The following is a 23,262-nucleotide window of genomic DNA, read 5'->3' as shown; positions in this document are numbered from 1 at the left end:
ATCGCCTGTTGCTGATTTCTTTGATGACAGCTAGACATTGTTATTATTATTATCCATCAAAAATCCTTTCTTCAGAGAGCTGCTTCAGAAACTGGTGAGTAGCCGTGATCTTCTCCGGTGGCCGTGTGTCGGAGCCGTAACACACCGCAGACGTGTGCAGTGTAAATAAGAGATTCCTTCATGATACAGTGCTTCACTGATTATAACGGGAGTGTTCTTAAAGAGCATTTAATACTTGACCTACACTGAAGTCAGTTATGATGTTCTTTGGTAATGTAAATATTCTTTGCTCGTTTTCTGTTTCAATAACTGAAGATATACAGCTGTTTTATTAAACACTCATCGTCAAACATTTCAAGAACATTCTTCCTCTCCTGAAAGATTAACACACGTCTCTCTCTCTCCTAACCACTCGAGAGATCTCTCCATCTGTCTTAACTGAGAGAGTAAGAGTCATTCTTAGCTCTATTTGACACTTGCTTTTATACGTAAGTTTGAAAGTAGGAGTAAATTTAATGAATTCTCAGCACTTATACTGTAAATATGGCTCTGGTAAGCTTGTAGTTGATTTTGACGATTAAACTAAAGATACAAAGTTACCATTATTGGTAAATTCCAACTAAATTAAACACTGATTTGTACATTGAGTCAACATTTATGTTATTTAATTCACATATGACACATTTTCATAGTGTACATTCTTTACATAATCTATGAGTATCACAAACTTTCAATAACATCATATAGGTTTATTTATGAGGACAATGATATTAAACTCACCCTTCACAGAGAGAGAAACAGAGCTTGATTGTGATGAGTTTGGTCTTGTATCTATGTGTCCTCTACACGTGTACAGACCAGCATCAGATGATTCAGATCCTTCAATAGTGAGAGTGTTTCTGTCTACAGTGAGACGCTCAGACGACTGGAACTTTACTCTGTCTTTATTCCACTCATATCTCCAGTCTCTGTAATAAGGTGTTATCACACACGTCAGACTCACTCTCTCTCCAGTGAATACAGATCTGTCTGGAGTCACAGTCAGAGTAGATCTGGGTAGATCTGTGAAGAAAGACAAAAAATTGAAGTGAAAGAGGAAATAATTACTTTTTAAATGTGTTACAAAGCTATATACTGTATATATATATATATATCAGCATCCCAGTGTCAAAACATACCTGACCAGCATATGTTGTTTTTTCAACAGGGCTGCTGTGCTGATAGACTCTCATGAACACTTACTCATGCACAGAGACCAACGGATATTCTTATAAAATGTTACTTTTCCTTTTGTTTTTCCACCAAATCCCTGAACACATGCTGTATCTGAATATATGACACGTGTCAATGAGAGCACGTCTGTGGTGGGTCGCACCAATAAGGATTAAGTTTAAATCTAGATTCAATTGAATTTTAGCCAATAATTATGTTACACCAATCTATCTATTTACATTTTAAACCATCATTTTGATTCTGGATTTTGAGATTTAAGATGTATTTCAATTTCATTGCTCGATAACTTTAAACTCAGATTTTATTAGATCGTTGTTTTATTAGATATTAGAGATTAACTTTAAATGTACAGGTAAAGAGGATTAAATGAAATAAAGTGCAACATCAGGAGTGTGTGAGGTCTGTAAGTTTACGTCTGCTGGAGTCTGAATGTGGATCTGTCGCTCATCTTGGTGTCGGTCAAAGAAAAGACAGCCTATGTGCAGTATTTAACAGCAGCTGTGATGATGAAGTGAGCGCCAGTGATGCTTTCTCAAACAGAGAAGATGACTCTGTCACGAGCGGAGGTAGTCACTCCATCAATCGTGTCAGCTGTTTTCTCTTATCTCACTTTTGTCATAATATGCTGCCACATTACTGCATTAACTGATCATATAAATATATTTCCAGGCTTATGAAATCCATACGATCTTATGCCTGCTTGATCAGATGTAATCTAACAGTCTCTACGCAGCTGTTTATAAAGACGCCTGACATTTTACACGTTTATTTCTTTATCACCAAGAGCTGCTTCTGTCAGAGAGAGTTTCTAGTCAATAAAGAAGAAATGGAACATTATCATTGTTTCTGTTAATTTAAAATGATGAATCCATCATGACAGAGAAAATTAATCATAGATGGAGGTTTTAATCGCATGTTAGATTTCAATTCTAATCCTAGATTTGTTAATCTGGGTTTAAAATTGTGCAACACAACTCGACTTAATAACCCACGTTTTGTGTCTTAAAAAAATAAAATAAATTGAGCGCTATGGACTGCCATTTTTTTCTTCATTTATTTATTTATTTTAATCTTTCTTTAGGATCTAGGAACAGAAGGCTATACAGTATTAGAAAACACAAAGATGAGTAGATGATGGTTCACTGTCAGTGTGGATGTGTGTCTTTGTATCTTCACTTCAGTTATAATATGCACTTGTCACTCTTATTAATAACTGAACTGTGTATGAATGTAAATGCATTCAGCTTTCTAAACACACGTTTTAAAATCAATGATAACTGAACAGTATCTGTCTTATAAAGAAGGATTTCCAAACTGGGTTTTCTGAGTTAATGAAAATCTAATAATTAAATCAGAAAATATAACATTCAATTATATATATATATATAATAAAACACATAAATAATAATAATAATAATAATAGAGACAATGTTTCCAACTTTCAATATGATTAGTCAAGAGCTATGAACTGAACTGAGTGAGTGAGATAAAGGAGACATTAATGTTCAGATCGAGTCTCCAGCAGCAGGACAAGGAGCTGTAATAACTGAACTGAGGTTTGTGAGAGAACTGCAGGAGGTTGTGAGTTGCTGGAAAACTAATAATTAGCATAAAATAAAACAAATAATTTAAAAAGAAAAACAATCAAATTAAAAACATAAAAAAGATGAAATGTCTGCATGTCGTGTGGACATGAACAATAAAAACTGACAGCAAATCTAAATCCGATTTTAGAGATCTCAGAGCATTAAAGGGGCAGATGACAAAACTGCATTGTAAATATATCAAATGTACTGAGCTAAACATATAGAGTTAAAGATCATAAACAGAATCATCAGACTGACCTGATACAGTCAGTGTAAGAGCAGCACTGGTGTGTGATCTCTGTGAGTCTGATCTCTCTCCTCTACAGCTGTAAACACCACTGTCAGACACTTCAGCTGTGAAACTGAGCTCTGCTGTTGATGTTGTGTATGGATAGCGAGTGTCTCCATCTTTAAACCAGCTGTATGTCCACTGAATGTCTCCTCTCTGTATGACACATGTGAGAGTGACTATCTCTCCTCTCAACACACGCTGATCTGGAGACACCTTCACTACAGGCTTAGGTCTCTCTGTATTAATACACATATCAGGAAATATTGAAGAAACAACATCACTGTATCATGATCAATGTTATTAAACTATAAGAAAATTACTGCACTGTTAAGACATTTTATGTAATTTCTACATTTATTAACTGTATATCACCCAGTATGATACTGCACATTTCTTTTACAGCAAATAACTGTAATTCCCTTTGCATCTTGGGAGTTTTCTGTGATGTCAAACACCACACACAGAGACTTACTGTATTTTTTCAATTGCTATATGCTACTGTATTTGCTGTAATTGCCTCTTTGGCACCACTCCATTGAAAGTTTTAATTTTCTTCATTTCTTATCTTTGTATTGTCAGGATTTGTCTTACAGTGTGTCTGAACAGAAACAGAGCGAGTGCTTGAAGTACTAGAAATATAACGGTCATCCATAATAGTTATAATTGATTATAATATATTATACTATATTGTCTTTTAACGCGTCGCACCGTGGGTTTTGTCCGGGAATTGAACACACGAGTGAGAGAGATCTGGAGAACATCTGCGCTGTGAGTCAATGATCCTCAGGAGAGAATAAGAAACACCAGCAAGCAGGTACTGTATATGATTGTAGCTCTGTGTGTTTTTTGTCATTTTATGCACACCAGTTTGTAACATTTACTCATTAACAAAATTAAATAAGGTGTGAAATGGCCCGTGGCTTATTGAGAAAAATCGTATTTTATAGGTTAAACAAAAGTTTTATGACTGCCTTTTAAACTCTTAGCATTGGTGTGTTATATATAGATTCACGGACAGAAATATTGGCACCCTTGGAAAATATAATCAAAGAAGGCTGTGAAAATGAATCTGCTTTGTTAATCCTTTTGATCTTTTATTTAAAAAAAAAATCATAAAAATCTAACCTTTTATTGGATAATAATAAGTTAAAATGGGGAGAAATATTGTTATGAAATAAATGTTTTTTCTCTAATACACATTGGACACAATTAACACCACCCAATACTTTTTGAAATCTTCATTTGCCAGTTTAACAGCTCTATATTTTCTCCTATAATGCCTGATGAGGTCAGAGACCATTCCTTCATCCAGAATCACTCCAGACCCTTCAGATTCCCAGCTTCTCCTCTTCAGGTCACTCCTCTCATTTTCTGTATGGTTCAGGTCACAGGACTGGAAGGGCTATAGCAGAAGCTTGGTTTTGTGCCCAGTGACCCATTTTTGTGTTGTTTTTGAGGTTTGTGTTTGGGTTATTGTACGGTTAGAAGATCTAAACACGGCCCGTTATAAGATGTCTAGCAGAGTCAGTCACTTACTGATTTTTTGATCTGTTGGTATTTGATCAAATCAAAGATGCCATTTGTCTGAAGATGTCCAGGACCTCCAGCAGAAATATAGACCCACATCAATACTACTGTATATTTCATTGTACACATGGGGTACTTTTTATCCCTGTGTTCACCGAACCCATCTTGAGTGTTTGCTGCTAAAAAGCTCATTTTTAGTTTAATCTGATCATAGAAGCCAGTCCCATTTAAAAGTCCAGTCATGTCTGATAACTGAATATGCAGGAGTTTGTTTTTGGATGAACTAGGATAATTTTTCTTGTAACCCTCCCAAACAACATGTTAATTTTGGTTCTGTTTGACCTATTTTCTGCAGTTATCAAGCTGTGATCCTTGGAGAGTCTTTAGCCACTCAAACTCTCCTCCTCACCGCACATTAGGATGATATAGACATGTCCTCTTCCAGGCAGTTTCGTAACATTTTCTGTTTTTTGGAAACTCTTAATTATTGCCCTGATGGTCAAAATTGTGAATATGGAAATATACTTCCGAGATATTTTACTCAAAAGTATTTCTAGGGGGGAAATAATTGTGTCCATTGTGTATTTGAGAAAAAAACCCTAATTTCATAATGATATTTCCACCCATTTTAAATTCTTAATATCCAGTGGAAGTTTAGATTTGTGTGATTTAAAAAAAAAAAAAAAAAGATCAGAAGGATTAATTTTCACAGACTCCTTTGACCATATTTACCAAGGGTGCTGATATTTCTGGCCATGACTGTCTATATATATCTCTTAATAGAATTTAAGATTTACTACATTTGTTGTGTGCGTTTTAAAGGTAACTGCACTGAAGCATCAAGAAACACATGAGCTTCTGTCAGCCACACTGAGACTGATAATAGGAGAAGAACTTAACTATGATTTTGAGAGGTTTGTGTATTTCCTATTGTATTCAGTATCTTAATCATATAATCTAATTACAGTAATGTATTGGCAACAGTGTCAACCCCTTGAAATGTCTAACAGTGTGCCTTAAATTTAAGATTTGGTTTGCTTGTCATTGATATTATTTAATTGATATTATTTTATTATTTTATTATTTAAATATTGATGTAAAATAAAACATTGATATTTATATCCAGCATGTTCTGTTGTGTTCACTGTTGTATTCACAAATCATACAATTGCAGACTATACAACGTTTACATAATTTAAGAGTGTTAAAAGTGCAATGTAATGAGGATTGTTGTATGATTTGATTAGTTTCACATGAAGAAAAAGACAGCATAGAGTTTATACTGAGCTGAATTTGGTAAACAGTAAGAGTTTTATATTCTGATCAAAACCACAGTCTCTCAGTTGGACATGTGATCATATTAGAGAGAGTTTATGAGGACAATGATATTAAACTCACCCTTCACAGAGACAGAAACAGCAGAGCTTGATTGTGATGAGTTTGGTCTTTTATCTCTCTGTCCTCTACACGTGTACTGACCCTCATCAGATGTAGTTACTGCTCTGATAGTGAGAGTGTCTGTGTTTACAGTGTAACGATCAGACGACTGTAACTTTACACTGTCTTTCCACCACTCATATCTCCAGTCAGGTGTCCAGTAATATCTCTGGTCATGTGTCAGGTAATTTCTCTGTCTCCAGTCTCTGTTAGACTCAATCACACACGTCAGAATCACTCTCTCTCCAGTGAATACTGTATTGTCTGGAGTCACAGTCAGAGTAGATCTGGGTAAATCTGTGAAGAAAGACAAAAATATGAAGTGACTCAAACAGCTCTTTTTAGGGAACAAATACTTTGTAAATGTTTTATAAAACTACAATTTATTATTTTATGTTTCATAATAACACATTTCATAATATTGGTTCTGTTTTATTTGTGTATTGTCATCAGTTTTCTCATTTCAGTTTTTTGAGGAGGCTCTGGTTAAGTCATGAAGGATCTCAGGAATCTCAATCCACATTATTTTTCTTGTAGAGTCATTTATGAGTTTAATGTGTCTGGTTTAAAGTTTCATTAACTGATACTGATTTTGAAAACTGATGTGTCGTACCCGAGCTGCAATCTCTCGCTCTCTCTCGTGAAGGAAAACAAGGAAGTGACTAAAACTAATTCATCGACTGGTCGCTTGAGGCTTGCTGCAAAAGGGAGTCAATCCTCAGGCTCCGTCTCGTCCTCAGACAAACACCTCTGACTCGTCATAGAAAGCAGAATGAAGCTCCTGCTGAAGGAGAGCTGAACACCTCCAACTACAACCTCATATGAGGAGACACTGAATCTCCATCAACTTCAGCAGACGATCTGAAGACTTCAGCAACTCATTTAACATCATCATTTGGAAGTCACTTCACTCTCTCTGACTTCAGGACTAAACTCATATCTATTGAACTCTCTCACTAATGACACACACTGATCTGGGCCCGGTTCCCCAAAACGTTCTTATCGCTAAGTAGTTCTTAACCTATTCCTTAACCTCTCTCTTAACCTTATGGCACGATTCCTGACACGTTCGTACGCTAAGTATATCTTCTGTAAGTCACACTTTCGTAAGGTTGGTCTGGACCATTCGTAACCTCTCTCTTAGCGTTGTTTGAGCTCAAGATGGTACTGTAAAGCAGTCTTTAGAAATCAGCGCAGCGAAGTACAGGTCAAACTATGGTATGTTGACAATGTTGTGGCTCAACAATGATTTTATGTTATTTTTTAAGACTCATAATAAATTATGTTCGCAATGGGTACAGGCCTATTTATGAAGTTGACTTTATGTGGTATCAGAACTAATATGGTGGTAATTAACCTAGGCTTTTTCGTAATGTAATTAAAGCGAATTGGCAATCAATTTTTTGATAATTACAATCTGGCAAACAATTTGGCTCTAAATGGCTGAGATCTATAAATGGGTAAGCATGGTGGTGTCCAGAAAGCGACCATAGCAGCGATCCAACGTGTCCTTGTGTTGAATCAAAGACGGAGCCGGGGGCGGAGCCATTTAGTCCATGTCAATTTTTTTATTCGGCAACACTTAAGCCCTTCTGACATTTTGCATGACGTGGCTATATTAAAAAAAAATTCGCCTCCCAAGAGCTGCTGTACCTATAGACCTGTGCTTGCCAGCCTAATGCAGCAGAATTTAGCTTTTTTGTTTTCTGTTACAGGGAGATTCATCGAGGTCGTGGGAGAGGGCTACGGCCTAATCAAGACCTCGGTGTGGAGGTGCGTCCACACTGTCACCAACGCCCTTCTGCGCCATGCCGGAATTACATCCTGGTGGATGGCACACTCATCCCTATCGCCAATCCATCAGTGATTGATCAGGCGTACATATCGCTAAAGGGATACGCGGCCATAAACGTGTAGGTTATAGTGGACCATAGGCGTGTGATATCTGACCTGGTGGCAAGGTCCAGCAAAACTTCAACTTCCTCTGACGAGAGGCTTGGTGCCCTTTTTTACATTGCTTCCCCACCATATTCTGTATCTCTCTCTCTCTGTTCATTGTAGATAGGTTGCTTTTTATTTAAAACATAAACCAATTGCAATCAATACCGCATTAAACAGAAGTAACTGCAGCTGCTTGCCAATCAATTCTGATTGTAAAGTACCTTACCATTAATATAAAAGTGTATTATATAATTTTTATAAGTCGTTAAACCCATGTCAAGAAGCGGCATGAGTGGCACAACAACGGGATAAGGAGGGTGGATGATTAGCGAGGAATACCCGGTTCGTCTAACCGTCACAACATATCGTGTGAACATATTACTGACCATTTGATAATTAAATTTATAGTCTATATTCTACTGATAACTTAAAATATGTTAAAAAAAATGTTACTATAATAATTTGAGGAGTGTTTAATTTGTATATAGAGCGTGTTGTCTTTCTTAACGCTGTAATGCACCATCGAGTGAAGTGGAAAATCGATTCATGAGCAATCGATGCCAACTAGTTCAGTACCCTGACTTTGTACAGCACTCTTGTAACGTCGGACGTAAGAGGCAGCGTGTTAAGAAGCTTCCTAAGGGACACTTCGGGGAACACACTTAGGAACATAAACAACTTTGGTAAGATATAGCTTTCGAGTTATATTTCGACTAAGAGTGAGCGTTATCGGGAAACCGGGCCCTGATCTGGCCTCACATTCACTACGAGTTTTGGTCTCTGTATTAATACACATATAAGTAAATATTGATTGAAACAGCATTACAGTATCATGATCACTGTAATGAACTCAAAATAAAAATACTGCACTAAATTAAATATTTGGGCCTGTATTAACCAAGCCTCTGAGAATTTTACTCTCAAGCTAAGAATTGATTTCTTGGCTTAGATCTCCGCTTAAAAGTTAGTTATCAAGCATCTCAGTTGTAATGTAAGCGAAGTTTAGGACCACATCATAAGTGTCAGTCTTAAAGTTGATTCACAACACTTTGCTGTGCCATAAATGGGATTTTGGGTGATGAAATACACATGGACCAATCACTGAATAGATTTTCCGTATTTTAAATATTCTCAGATAAATCATAGGAGTTCACATTCAACACACATTTGACAATAAATAATTTTCAAGAGAATACATTATTGTAAGGAAAATAATTGTCTTCACAACCTTCAATTTAGGGTTGTTCTGGTAGACGATAGTATTGTGTAAAGATGTTAGTCAAAGATATAGGCTCCTTTCTTCAGAGAGCTGCTTCAGAAACTGGTGAGTAGCCGTGATCTTCTCCGGTGGCTGTGTGTCAGAGCCGTAACACACCGCAGACGTGTGCAGTGTAAATAAGAGATTCCTTCATGATACAGTGTAGCTTCACTGATTATAACGGGAGTGTTCTTAAAGAGCATTTAATACTTGACCTAGACTGAAGTCAGTTATGATGTTCTTTGGTAACGTAAATATTCTTTGCTCGTTTTCTGTTTCAATAACTGAAGATATACAGCTGTTTTATTAAACACTCATAGTCAAACATTTCAAGAACATTCTTCCTCTCCTGAAAGATTAACACACGTCTCTCTCCGCAGCACCATCACAATCCCTTCTGGCAACTCCTAACCACTCGAGAGATCTCTCCAGCTGTCTTAACTAACTGAGAGAGTAAGAGTGATTTTTAGCTCTATTTGACACTTGCTTTTATACATAAGTTTGAAAGTAGGAGTAAGTTTAATGAATTCTCAGCACTTATACTGTAAATATGGCTCTGGTAAGCTTGTAGTTGATTTTGACGATTAAACGAAAGTTACAAAGTTACCAATTATTGCTAAATTACAACTAAATTAAACACTGATTTGTACATTGAGTCAACATTTATGTTATTTAATTCACATATGACACATTTTCATAGTGTATATTCTTTACATAATCTATGAGTATCACAAACTTTCAATAACATCAAATAGGTTTCTTTATGAGGACAATGATATTAAACTCACCCTTCACTGAGAGAGAAACAGAGCTTGATTGTGATGAGACTGATCTTCCTTCTATGTTTCCTCTACACGTGTACTGACCCTCATCAGATGATTCAGATCCTTCAATAGTGAGAGTGTTTCTGTCTACAGTGAGACGCTGAGACACTTGAATGTATGAGTTTCCTTTCCACCACTCATATCTCCAGTCTCTGTGATCAGACTCAATCACACACGTCAGAATCACTCTCTCTCCAGTGAATACAGGACTGTCTGGAGTCACAGTCAGAGTAGATCTGGGTGAATCTGTGAAGATAGACAAAAATATGAAGGTACTCAAACTGCTCTTTTTAGGGAAAAATACATTGTAAATGTTTTATAACTTTTATTTATAAACTATATTTTATACATTTGTATAATATACTCAAAAGATGAACTACTTAATTCTCTTTCTGGCTCAGACTGCATAGGTTACAGTTTATGGGGCTGACACGTGACGAAAGAACGACTCAATCCAGAAGACTTCAGTCAGATAAGAGATGAGGTGAACTAATCATAGACTGAAGACCCAGGTAAACAATGAACTCATCTTTTCTATTTATTATAGCATTATAGTTTTGTATTGTTTGTAGTGTGATCAACATTTGCGTAAGTACTACTATACATGCTAGGGAAATAACACGTGACATTTTAATTAAATTTTGCTAAAATAAAGGAAATGAATCAAATGACTCAAAAAAAAAAGATAAGGTCAGGGTCAGTAAAATAATTCCAAACTTCCCGTCACTAGTTTTAATCATTTATATCGATCATATGATGCGATTTCAGTTTTTCCATTGTCTTTGGAGTGTAACAAGCTCTTGGTGCATAAAAAAAAAAAAAGATCTTTAAAGTTGCAAACACTTAAGTCTCAAATCCAAAAAGATATTCTTTATAAAAGACTTGTCCACACCCCCCGAATACGACTCGTTCTAATGCCCCCACATGTTTACATCACAATGTGGGAAGATTTGCATAACGCTACCCAGTTGTTCATGCAAATATAGCCCATGTGGGAATCTGTTATGTGATTTTGATTTAGATAAAGCTGTAAAACTGTTAAAAAAGTTAGGTTAAAATATATTGTAGAAAAATGTGCTTGCAGATAACCTAAACTGCTGGGTCTTTCATTTTTATTTTCTTTATAATGTGATTGGGCAATTTGTGAAGAATAAAATGAGAGGGAGAGAGAGAGAGAGAGAGAGAGAGAGAGATAGAGCAGGTGGGAGATGCTGGCAAGACAACTTTCCGAAAGTTTGAATTGTGTATAGAAATGTGTGTTTTATAGTTCATCTCGAGGATATTAGAGAACTTTGAGTTACTGCAAAGTCCGAGATTATTTTAAAGGAATCTTTCCTGATTCCAAGCCTTCAGCTCAACCCTGGGCCGAGGACCTACAGGTAAGTTAGGTATGTAGCTTTTGGCTGTAAGGGGTACTGTCACAGACAGCTGTCTAAACGTCCCAGGGGCAACTCCCATGGAAATGGAAGAGTTGGTACTTAGTGCTTGCCATGATTCAGGCCTGCACTCCCCCTCAGCATGGTAGCGTGGGTATACTGTTCCCCATAGCGACCCCTAGAGGACGCAGTTTGAAGTTCCCTTGAAATGGAACGTCTCAGCTTATGAATGTAACCATGGTTCCCTGAGTAGGGAATGAGACACTGCGTCCTCTAGCTCCCTGAGATTTCCTGTTTGTTCACTCCTCACCGGTAGAGCACTGGAATGGATTACAGCATTAAGGAGTGGAGACCGATATCCTTTTCCTACATTCACAATCTTTCTTTAACATCTCCGGGAGGTCTTTGATCACTCGAGGGATGGTTGGAGCGCAGATGAACAGTTGCCTACACTTACCCAGGCGAGGAAAACTGCAGCACAATATGCTTTGTCTTTTCAGGTGCATGCAGAGTTAGCGTCACTCTTCCTACAAGAGCTGTGTCTGTGCGCACTATGTTAGATTCTGGTGTGGCTGGAAATTTTATGTCAGTGGAATTTGCTCAAGAATGCAGTATCACTCTAACAGAATGTCTTTTTGCCTTTAGCAGTTAAGGCGTTCGACGGGCGCCTCCTTGGCACAGGATAGATAACTCACATGACAACGAAACTTAGTATAACAACGGGAATTCATCAAGAGACCATTCAAATGTATATTATTTGTTTTCTCCATTGTATTCCCGGCATCACTCCCCTTCATCTTCTAATGGTTAGCTTTACAGAGAATGACTACCCAGGGTTACCCAGTGTTTATCATGATCTAAGTGAAGCATTGAGCAAAACCAAGGCCTCACAACTACCTCCTCACAGACCCTCAGACTGCCTTATCGACCTTTTGCCCGACTCTAGTCCTCAGAAGGGCTGCATATTTACCTTTTCACAACCTTAGTCCAAGGCCATGAACGACTTCATTCAGGAGAACTGGCTAAAGGCTTCATCCAGCCCTCAACCTTCCCAGTGACAGCAGGGTTTATCTTTGTAAAGAATAAGGAGGGCAATTCCTTGCATCGATTACTGGGGCCTCAATGGAACGACTGTGAAATTTCATTACCCACAACCCTTAAAAAAGTCTAGCTGAACCAGCTGTAATTGAGATAAAGCTATTTGACTAATCCCAGAACACAGTGAGTTACAGTAATCTAATCTAGAGGTAATAAAAGCATTAATCACTTTCTTTGTCCTTTAGACAGGAGCCGCAAATGAAAAAAAAAATATTTGACCACAGAATTTATATACCTATTAAAAATGTTTACATATGCTTAACACATGATGACAACCCACTAAAGTTTGGATAGAGGCCAGTCAATAAATCTGAGGGTTTAAGAACAATCATTTCTCTTTTTTTCCTCATTACATTTTAGAAAGTTTAGCAACAACCATGCCTTTAAATCTGTCAAACAGGCCAAGAGAGCATCCAATCCATCCAAATACCGTTTTATAGGCAGATAAACGTGTGTGTTGTCAGCAGAACAATGGAATGACATCCCGTATTCTCTAAAAATGGAACCAAGTGGAACCATATATAAAGACAAAAGGATGGGAGCCAGAATGGATCTTTAGGGAACCCCACAGGTTACTACAACTTTACTAGAGGTATGATCTATTATAGGGTCTAGAGCTATGATGCATTATAAGGTTATGTTAGCCTATTCAGTTGTAGCCACTAGAAAAAAAGAGAACATCAATGTGGAGTAGATCTTGTTTACATCAAAACACATATTTAACACTTTTTCTAGAGGAACACTGTTGGACTCGCGTCTCGCTCAAGAGAGATGCATGTTTGGAAAGAAATGTATAATGAATGTAAGTTTAACTTTTTTAAAACATATCTTGAGACTTTACAGTGGGTTTACAGTCCCCATCCCACTGCATCTCATCTTTTTAAATTAAAAAATTTATTCTGTGTGACTGACTTTCCACCCTTTGTATTTTAACTATGCATTCATACATTACACTGTTTTGTTTATAGTTGTTTAAGCAACTTAATTATAATTGCTTTATAAACATTATCTTAAATATTATTATTATTATTATTTTTTTTTTTTTTCCCAAAGTTATGTTTTCTTATGGTTTGAATAAACATGCTTTAGTAATATTTTGTTTTGGCCTCAGGAGAGAAGCCCTAACTGAAATTATGCATTTAAAATTTGAATATAATTCTAATTTTTATTATATTTAAGTACGAAACAGGGGCACAGGGACACAGCGTCTTGTTCCCGTTTCTCAGAGAACCATGGTTACATGCTTAATCTGAGACATTCCCTTTTGAAGGGGAACTCCACGCTGCACCTTCTGGAAGGCGCTATGGGAACAGCATACATGCTCAGAGATAAATGCCCAGGTAACCATTTCCTAAATCAAGACTTGAGGAACAGCATCGCTGATAGCTGAACTGCTAGGCTTTAAGGCAGGCTCCACTCACCCGCCAGAGTCTGGATCTCTAAGAGTGGATGAGAGAGAGCCATGCTGCGAGATCTGATTGCATTGACTGCTGAGACTTAAGAGCTTCCCTACCAGGGGTGAGAATAGGTAGGTTTCCTCTCATTTTAGAGAGTCATCCTGCTGAAGCATATCGTTGACTTGATTGCAAATAAATGCACAGACACTATTTAACTGAACAGAGATGACGTCACTGAATTCAATGATTAACTGCCTTTAACTGTCATTTTGCATTATTGACACACTGTTTTCATCATGAATGTTGTTCAGTTGCTTTGACACAATGTATTTTATTTAAAGCGCTATATAAATAAAGGTGACTTGACTTGACTTGACTTGAAGCCTCTGCTCCCCAGAGCTTATTTTAGCTTGACTCTCCCGTTCAGTTCAGTACCTCTGGCCGTCTGTGAACTGATGCTGGGGAAGCTTTAAGTACAAACGCTGAGCATCTGTGTACTTTCTGAAATCCACATGGTAGCAAGTGTGCACAATGAGCACTTTTGAACACTTTATAAAATTCACATAACTGGTCAGTGCACACGCAAGACTCGCTGCACTTTCTGAAATCCTGTAAGGTAAGGCTTACACGTATTAGCTTCGTTCCCTTCATCTGAGTTGGTTAGACCCCGGTACCTTGGGCTCCACTCAACCAGTTTGTCTCTGCTAACACACTTTGAAGCATCGCTCCCCTCAGCGTTTGAGGGTTACTGTGAGCAGGGTGCTTCCTTTCGGGTGCTCGAGTTTCTTTCCCCTTCTGAGGAGTTGAAATACTTGCCCCGTGGCAATTAGGGTTGAATGTTGTTAGGCTTCTTCTCATTTAAGAAAGTCATCCTGTTGAAGCCTCCACTCTTCAGAGCTCCGCTTAGACAGTAATGTGAGTTGTAGTCTCTTTCTATTTGAGCCTCACTACCTGCCTCAGGTGTTGAGTGTAGCTAGGTCTCCTCTCACTTAGAGAGTCGTTATACTGAGACCTACACTTGTGAGAAGTTACCTGACACGCTCTGTCTTTATCCACTCATATCTCCAGTCTCTGTGATCAGAGATTATCACACACTTCTGACTCACTCTCTCTCCAGTCAATACACTTTCTTTCTTCTTTTTTTAATTAATCTATAATCTAAATAAGTAATCATTTAATTATTCAATTTAAATAAGTATTCATTTTTATAAATTGACTTACTTTATCTGCTTTTTCAATGCTTGCTATTGTTGTTTAATCTTATGATCGTAATCTTAGTATCAAAAATATTTGCCTCAGGTAAAGAGAACATCTCCATTTCAAGGTTTTTAACATCACAGATTGATGAAGTAACTGAATACAATATTTATGATGGAGATCTGTTCTAACAGACGCTCAGACAAGCATCTGAATGTAGTGTTAGATCAGGAATAGACTTGAATAAGATCCTCATACAGAGAGCAACAGAGACACAGAACACAAATATTCAGGATTCTGCTTGGTTAAAAATACAGATTTATATTAGACTCAAATGATTTCGCTTTATCTCACTAAATACATTTAAATGTTTTAATTACGGAATTTTATAAAGTAATGTGTGTGTGTGTGTGTGTGTGCGTGTGTCTGTGTGTGTGTGTATGTATATATATATATATATATATATATATATATATATATATATATATATATATATATATATATATATATATATATATATATATATAGTATTAAAAAAACATTAATAATAAATACAAATAAAATAAGAATAAAACAACATGGAAGACAATATACTAAAAAACAAAATACTAAGATTAGATTAAAACTCCTGGGAGAAAAGATATGTTTCAGCGTCTTTTTAAAAATGATAATAGAAGGTGTTAGATGAATATCCAGTGGCAGCTGATTCCATAAGCCAGGGGCAGCAACTGAAAAAGCTCTGTCGCCCTTTGTTTTTAAACGTGATCGAGGGACATATAAAAGATACTGATCAGCAGACCTTAAGGATCTACTGGATGAATGTGGGATGATAAGATCTTTTACATAAGAGGGGGCTTGATCATTATATCATTTATACTAAATAATTTTGAAATGGACTGGGAGCCAATGGAGCGATGTTAAGATCGGGGTGACATGGTCAAATTTCTTTGCTCTGGTTAACATCCTTGCAGTTGCGTTTTGAACCATCTGGAGGCGAGAAATGGTTGACTGAGGAAGGCCTAAATACAAGGAGTTGCAATAATCTAAACGCAATGTGATAAAAGCATGAATGACCTTCTCCAAATCTTAAAATGACAAGAATGTTTTAAGGTTAGAAATAATCTGTAGTTGATAAAAACTATTTTTAACAACCAAATTTATTTGCTTGGTTAAGCATAATTTAGAGTCCAATATGACACCTAGATTCCTGACCTGAGAAGAAACTGAGGGGAAATGATTGCCAAGATCCTTAATAAGCCCGTTTCTCAATTTTGGGGGACCAAAAACAATAATTTAAGTTTTGGCTTCATTAATTTGGAGAAAGTTATAAGTTTTTTATTTATATATTTATATTTTTTTTATATATTGCTGCCATAAAATAAAATACCATAGAATTACAACTCCAGCAACTAGATAACTGCAATGTTCACTCAGTGGCTCATTAGATTGTTGTTGAGACATTATAAAATCAATTTTAACAATACAAAAATAAATAAATAAATACCTAAATTAATACATAAATAAAAAAGGTTGAAACTTTGTTCATTTGTTATTGTTATGAGTTCTTATGAGTTACACATTGTGGATGTTTTAGAGTGTTGCCACCGATTAAATGTTATTGATCCTATAGAAAACAATTGAAGAAATACTTTGAATATTATAAACGCCAGCTGAGTTTTAATGCCTCATGGCCTACAGGACCGTGAGAGAGGTCACATGAGAAATGACAACACACTGAATAATAATTGAGTGACATGTTTTGGCAGGCTAGTTGGCACTCTTTCAAGACAGAACAATACAGTCAGATAATGAGAAAACCATGGGAAAGGAAGTCTAGTAAAGTCTAATGTTATCTTCTGTTATTCATACTTTGAATATTTTGGCAAGACTTAGAAGATTTTTTCTCCACGACACCACTTGATCTCTGTGTATCTGTTTTCTGCTTTGTGGCTGATTTAGTAATGCAGGAATGTTTTAGCAATGTGAGAATCTACACACACACATGATGATAAGTGAAGATGAACGACTGCAAAATATGGACATGAATTATCAGCAAAGAGACTAATGTAATCAATGTTTACAAATAAACTACTACGACACAATTCACATTTGTGTAAAAATCAAATATACTACAGTAGAGCACAGTACCTTGAGTGAGTCCAGAGCTGATGAGGGACATCAGCACTGAAATGAGAAGAAACATATATGAAGCATTTCCATTCATTCAACACACTGCAGATCACAGAAACACCCTTACTTTGCCAGCTGAAAGTGATTTTCTGTGTTTTGATGCTCATCTAAGTGATCCGATGAAGGATATTCTCCACTACACCACTGATTTCAAGGTAGTTCCCCCAAACCCTAACCTCACAATCAAACCGTTTTAAAATAATAATGGTCTACAGTTTCAAATGAGATCAAACATAATTAAAACTGCAGCCATACCAGAATCAATTGCTAATAATACATCATTTAAGAGTTTTAGCAGAGCGGTCTCAGTAACGCGACCAGCTCTAAAGCCAGATTATGTCACGGTGTGTGTTCTGTGTTTCCCTGAGTCTCCACTAGGGGTGTCACTTCCCCATTCACTGTAGGCACTACAATTCCCACAAAGCATTGTCCCTTCATCACAGTAATTGCACTCCTGTTAATTGCAATCAGGTGTCTTCACTTCATAGTCATTACCCAGCCTATATTAACCGGTCTTACTTTCCCTCACCCAGTTTCCTCGCGTTTTGAGTTCCTGTTTGTGTTTTGGATTGATTTTTGGTTTTGGCCCCCTGCTTGTTGGATTCTGATTTTGGATAACCCATTAAATCTCACACTGCTTTTGGATCTCTTGTCTCCTGTGTTCCCAGTCGTTACAGATTAGAATAAATCCAGGAGATCATTCTCCTACAAAAATCGGGTAATTTGAGTAAGAAGTACCTTTTCTAAAACTTTAGTTAAAAATTGAAGTTTTGAAATAGGACAGAAATTGTTCAACTCTGTAACCTCAAGGCCAGGTTTTTTAATTAAAGGAGAAACCACTGCTTGTTTAACATGAGATGGAACACAACCCTTGGATGAGGAACTATTCACAATGGAAAGTATACTAGTGTCCACCTTCACCCCCTACACCAATTACAGGGTTCAGCAATAATTGTAGTACTGGCTGTGCCAGCCATTGCTGGCTGCTCAGTTTTTCCTCAAATAAATTAACATTTTCATTTTACATTAATAGCAAAATATATATTACAGCGGTGCCTCAATTTTAAGTAACCCCATGTCCCCAATACTGGTTATAGGTAGCTGAACTACTTTAGAAAATGTAACATGGGATGGGGCCCTGGGTTTGGTTTGAAAATAAATACTTATAAAACAAATACAATTCTGTATAGATTAAGTATGGATAATTAAATATATATCAACAATATACACTATAAAAACAAGCAGTTCCAATATAAACCCTCTATTCAAGTGACACCAAGATAAATTACGTTGAAAAGCAATAGAATGTCTATGACATTAAATTAAGTGGGCCCACACACATACATCTGTCTCTCATTCACTCGGTCTGAAACAAAATAACTTTTCGCAGGCCTGGGACATGGCTTGGGGGCCTGATGGCCAAAAAATTAAAATGTCCGCTTCACTTTTAAAGCAACACAAAGATTGTTTAACTGCATGTGCTTTTTGTAGTACTCATGACCTGAGAGGCTTTATGCAGTCCAGTGGCTATGAATGACAGGCAAAACTGTACAGGGCGGCAAGTTCAGGCAGTTAACATTTCGGCAGATACAGTGTATGGTCAACAATTATCAAAGACTTCAGTTTTCCTGTACCAAACCTCTCGAGTAACAAAAGGGCCATTTGAAATTCCAGAAGGCACAGGAGTGCTGATATTGATCAATTTATTCACATGATCAAGAATAGGATAAATGATGACATTCATTGGACAGTAACTGTTGCTCTGGCTCTTTTTCTTTGCTGACTCTTTCCTTTGCTACCCTTTTCTTAGGCTGCCCACTGCTCTGGGTGTGTGTCCACAGTGTGTGTGTTAACTGCTCTGTGTGTGTGCACTCTGGATGGGTTAAAAGCAGAGCACGAATTCCGAGTATGGGTCACCATACTTGGCTGTATGTCACGTCACTTTCACTTTCTATATTAACTCTGAAATGCTACCCATTGCATTACGAAATAGTCACTTAGGAATGCACTCATCCATACTTAGCTAATGTAACTGCACTTATTTCCGTCATTGGTATAAGTGGCAGTGGGTGGTAACAGACTAGAAGTTTACAGTTTTATACCATCATGCTGACAACGTTTCTTTAGTCTTTAGCCTGAAGCTCTGTAGGGAAACCACCCTTACAAAGGGATCAGTGAAGAATAAGCCGGGCTCACGCTACATGATTGAAAGACTAGCAAAATCACTGTGTTGCTCAGACTACTCAACAAGATTTCTTCTCATCTGTCGTCATCTTGTCATAGCTGCATGTACACTACAGTACATAACACACTGCTAACGAGGGGCACACACTGTGAAACATTCAGTCAAGAGGCACTCAACCATTGAAAATATGTTTTCTCACATAAATTCTTGTGAGCAATTACAGTGATTATTGGTCATTTCTTTCAAGAAAAAACCATCAGCTGGCCCTTCAATTGGTCTGTGAAGTCATTTTATCTGAAAGAAAGAAGAAACCATGACAAAAGAGAATATAACAGAAACAATGGCTTGGAAGACATGGACAACATGGGCTGTCAGTACTGCAGAAAGAGTTGGAGGTAATTAAACAGTACGTTGAAGCATGGTATTATATAGATAATCTATGCTTTTTCATTTTTTCTAGTTAGTTGATTTGATTAGTTCACAAAGATGCATGATAAAACTGTACCATCCACACTGTGATTTTTTTTTTACTTGTTACTTACTTGTACAGATGACTATATCTGGTGAAAAATTCTTATTTGGGTCATATATTCCAAGACACAGACTAAAATCTGTGATTGCGATGTACAGTAAATATCCACTCTGGTGGAAACTCATAGTCCTAAAAACATTAGATTCAGCTGCGCTGGAGCCGCGCCACTGCACAACCCATGCAAGGAAGATCATTCCACACACAGCTGCAATTGCAGGTTTTCAAACAGAGTTTCAAGATTTATTTGTCATATGTACAAGTGCCAGTGACAGAATTTACATTAAAATGCATTTTGTAAGGCTTTGATATATTAATAATAACAGAAGTAAATAATAAAGTGGCAAGCAAAACAGAAGTTCAAAGTAACATAAATATAGAATAATGATTACAACAGATTCACAATACAATAATAATAAAAGTAAAAATAAAAAGCAAAAATAAAAAAGTGTGTAAGTGCAGGGTTAGGTGGAGACTTTGCTTTGTGGTATGTAGTGTAGTTGTGTGAAGTATGCAAGATTCAAAAGGCATGATGTTTTATAGTCTTTGATATGATATGAAGGGGATAACAGTGCAATTTAAGAGACCGCTTTACAGTTTATTAAGGGTTCTGATAACCTCATATAGAAACAGTTTTTCAGCCTGCTGGTTCTGGACTGAATGCTTCGTTATCACCTGTGTCTGATGGCAGCTTGATAAACAGACTGTTTGCTGGGTGATAGGGTCAGTTGTGATTTTTTTGGGCCTTCCTCAGACATTGCAGATGAAAAATGTACTGTAGGAACACTATAGAAGTTGCTGATGAGTTCAGCTGTTTTCACAACTCTCAGAAGGACCTTATGGTCGAGGAGTGAGCAGCTGCTATAATACCATACAGTAAGGCACCCAGTCAGGATGCTCTCGGTAGTACGTCTGTAATAGTAAGTAAGTATACTGGGAAGGAGACCAAAGCTTTTGAGCTTCTGTAGGAAGTAGAGCAGCCGACGTGTAGATTTAAGTACTGATGTGGTGAGCAGAGCCCAGTATAGGTTATTGGAGAGGTGCACACCAAGGAACTTGATGCTCTTGTGTCCTCCTGTAGATGAGAGTTCAGTCCTAGATCTCTGAGCTTTGTGATAAGTTTTGATGTGATGATGGTGTTAAAAGCAGAGCTGTAATCAATAAACAGCATCTGCACATAAGTGTTTTTTTTTTTTTTTTTTACCAAATGTATGAGGGCATTGTGAATGGAGCAATTGTGTCATTGGTTGATCTGGTTTTCCTATATGCAAACTGGAGAGGGTCCATGGTGTCTGGCAAGAAGCAAGAGGTGTGGTCTTTAATGAGCTGCTCTAAACACTTCATGATGATAGCGGTTAGTGCCACGGGTCAGTAGTCATTCAGGCAGGTCACAACAGACTTCTTAGGGACAGGGACGATGGTGGTTTTCTGAAAGCAGGTGGGTATCACCGACAGTCTAAGGGAGAGATTAAAGATGTCTGTAAGCACCGCTGCTTGCTGGTTGGCACATGATCTGAGGATACAGCCATCAACACCATCAGGACCAGGTGCTTTGCGTGGGTGGTTAGTGATCTGGTTACATCAGGCAAGGAGAAGGTAAGAGAACTATTATTATATATTATTATTATCTGCTGGCAGTTTCACTGTAGAGAAGGTGTTACTATCCTCAAACCGTGCATAGAAGGCATTCAACTCATCTGGCAGAGAGGCGGACAGATCCATGTTGGAGGTTTTTTCCATCCTTTTTTCCCACTGTGGTCCATGATTGAGTGTAAGCCATTCCACAAGAGCTTGAGATTAGATCCCTGAAAGTCTTCCACCATCTTGTCCTTACAGTCTCTTTTAGCAGACCTGATATCTCTCTGAAGATCATATTGGGCCTTTCTGTATGCCTCAGTATCACCAGAGTTGTAAGCTGAAGTACAATCTTTGAGTTTGGCCCTTATATGAGCATTCATCCAAGATTTCCGGTTTGGAAAGGTTTTAACAGATTTTTTGGACAATGTTTTCAGTGCAAATTGTTGTAATCAGTGACAGAGTTTGTATATTCCTCAATGTCTGTGCCAGCTGCATCCCAAAAGATCTGCCAGTCTGTTGTGTGTAAGCAGTCCTTAAGTGTAACAATGGTTTTCTCCCTCCATTGATGGATTGTGCTAATAACAGTTTTTTCCTGTTTTAGCTTTTGTTTTTTTGCAGGCAGAAGAAGAATGGACATGTGATCTGCTTTACCGAAGGAAAGGACGGGGAGGGGTTTGCAGCTGTTTTTGAGTGCTGTGTAGCAGTGCTTGGCAGCAATAGAAACATCCGTTCAGCAGCGAGAGTTCACTATAATGCAAACAAGTTTTCTGTCCTGGCGGTAGATTGTAAAACCAGGCTGTGAAACTCTTTTGTCTGGAACAGTAGCATGTCTCAGTGAATGCAAATAGACAGCAGTTCCTGATGTTGCGCTGAAATATAATCAGAGCATTCAGCTTATCCACCTTGCTGACCAGCGAATGAACATTTGCAAGAAGAATACTCAGAAGAGCAGGATTAATAGTTATTCTGCGAGTTCTGCACACAGCTGCATCTTTAGTCGCAACGGAACCAGAAACCAGAAATGCAACAAAAAGGGAAAACGTATGGACTGAGCTAGCGTGCATACACGGTCTGTTTGTTTGCACATTAATAATAACGAGTGTCTAATAATGTTTGACTTATGTCACTGTCATCTTCTTTACCTCCATTACAATCGTCATTCATCTAAACTTCTCTGGTTTGCTTTGTTCAGCCCATACAGTTTAGTCCTGACTTATTTTTCTTATTTATTTAAATGCAGTGATTTTGTGACCAGTGGCCAGTATATGGACAATTAATTTTAATTAAATTTATTAATCAATAAGAGGGCCAGGGAGAATGAAAAGCTGTTGAGAAATTCATGTTCTCTGAAACTCTGTATCTGATCCACATCATCGCAATGAACTTGAACAACAAAGTGTACAATATACAGACTGTGGATTGATATTCCCTCTTACACACAGCACAACCATTCTTTTATATTGAGCTGAACACACTGTATTAAAAAACAGAAAAACAAAACAGGAGATAGTGTAGAATATAATGAAAAATACTCACAGAGTGTAAGAGAAAGTGCACTGGAGCCCATACTGACACATTAACAGACTGTTTGAACAGTGCTGTGTGAAATCAGAC

The 23,262-nt window shown here is 37.3% G+C and overlaps 1 protein-coding gene across 1 annotated transcript in view; it reads right to left on the bottom strand.

The window, feature by feature from the left end:
* The window catches only part of LOC128017440 (sialoadhesin), a 79,086-nt gene extending 55,824 nt beyond the window's left edge, over positions 1-23,262 (bottom strand). Inside the window, exons 1-4 of the mRNA XM_052602840.1 lie at positions 23,185-23,262; positions 17,315-17,350; positions 10,063-10,344; positions 6,037-6,372 (exon numbers count right to left, since the gene is read on the bottom strand). Coding sequence (XP_052458800.1) covers positions 6,037-6,372; positions 10,063-10,344; positions 17,315-17,350; positions 23,185-23,215 — 685 coding nt within the window. The 5' untranslated portion in view covers positions 23,216-23,262. The remainder of the gene's footprint in view (positions 1-6,036; positions 6,373-10,062; positions 10,345-17,314; positions 17,351-23,184) is intronic.

Source organism: Carassius gibelio, chromosome A7 (genome assembly GCF_023724105.1).
Source record: "Carassius gibelio isolate Cgi1373 ecotype wild population from Czech Republic chromosome A7, carGib1.2-hapl.c, whole genome shotgun sequence".
Taxonomy (NCBI): Eukaryota; Metazoa; Chordata; class Actinopteri; order Cypriniformes; family Cyprinidae; genus Carassius; species Carassius gibelio.
This window is presented reverse-complemented; position numbering and strand designations above follow the sequence as displayed.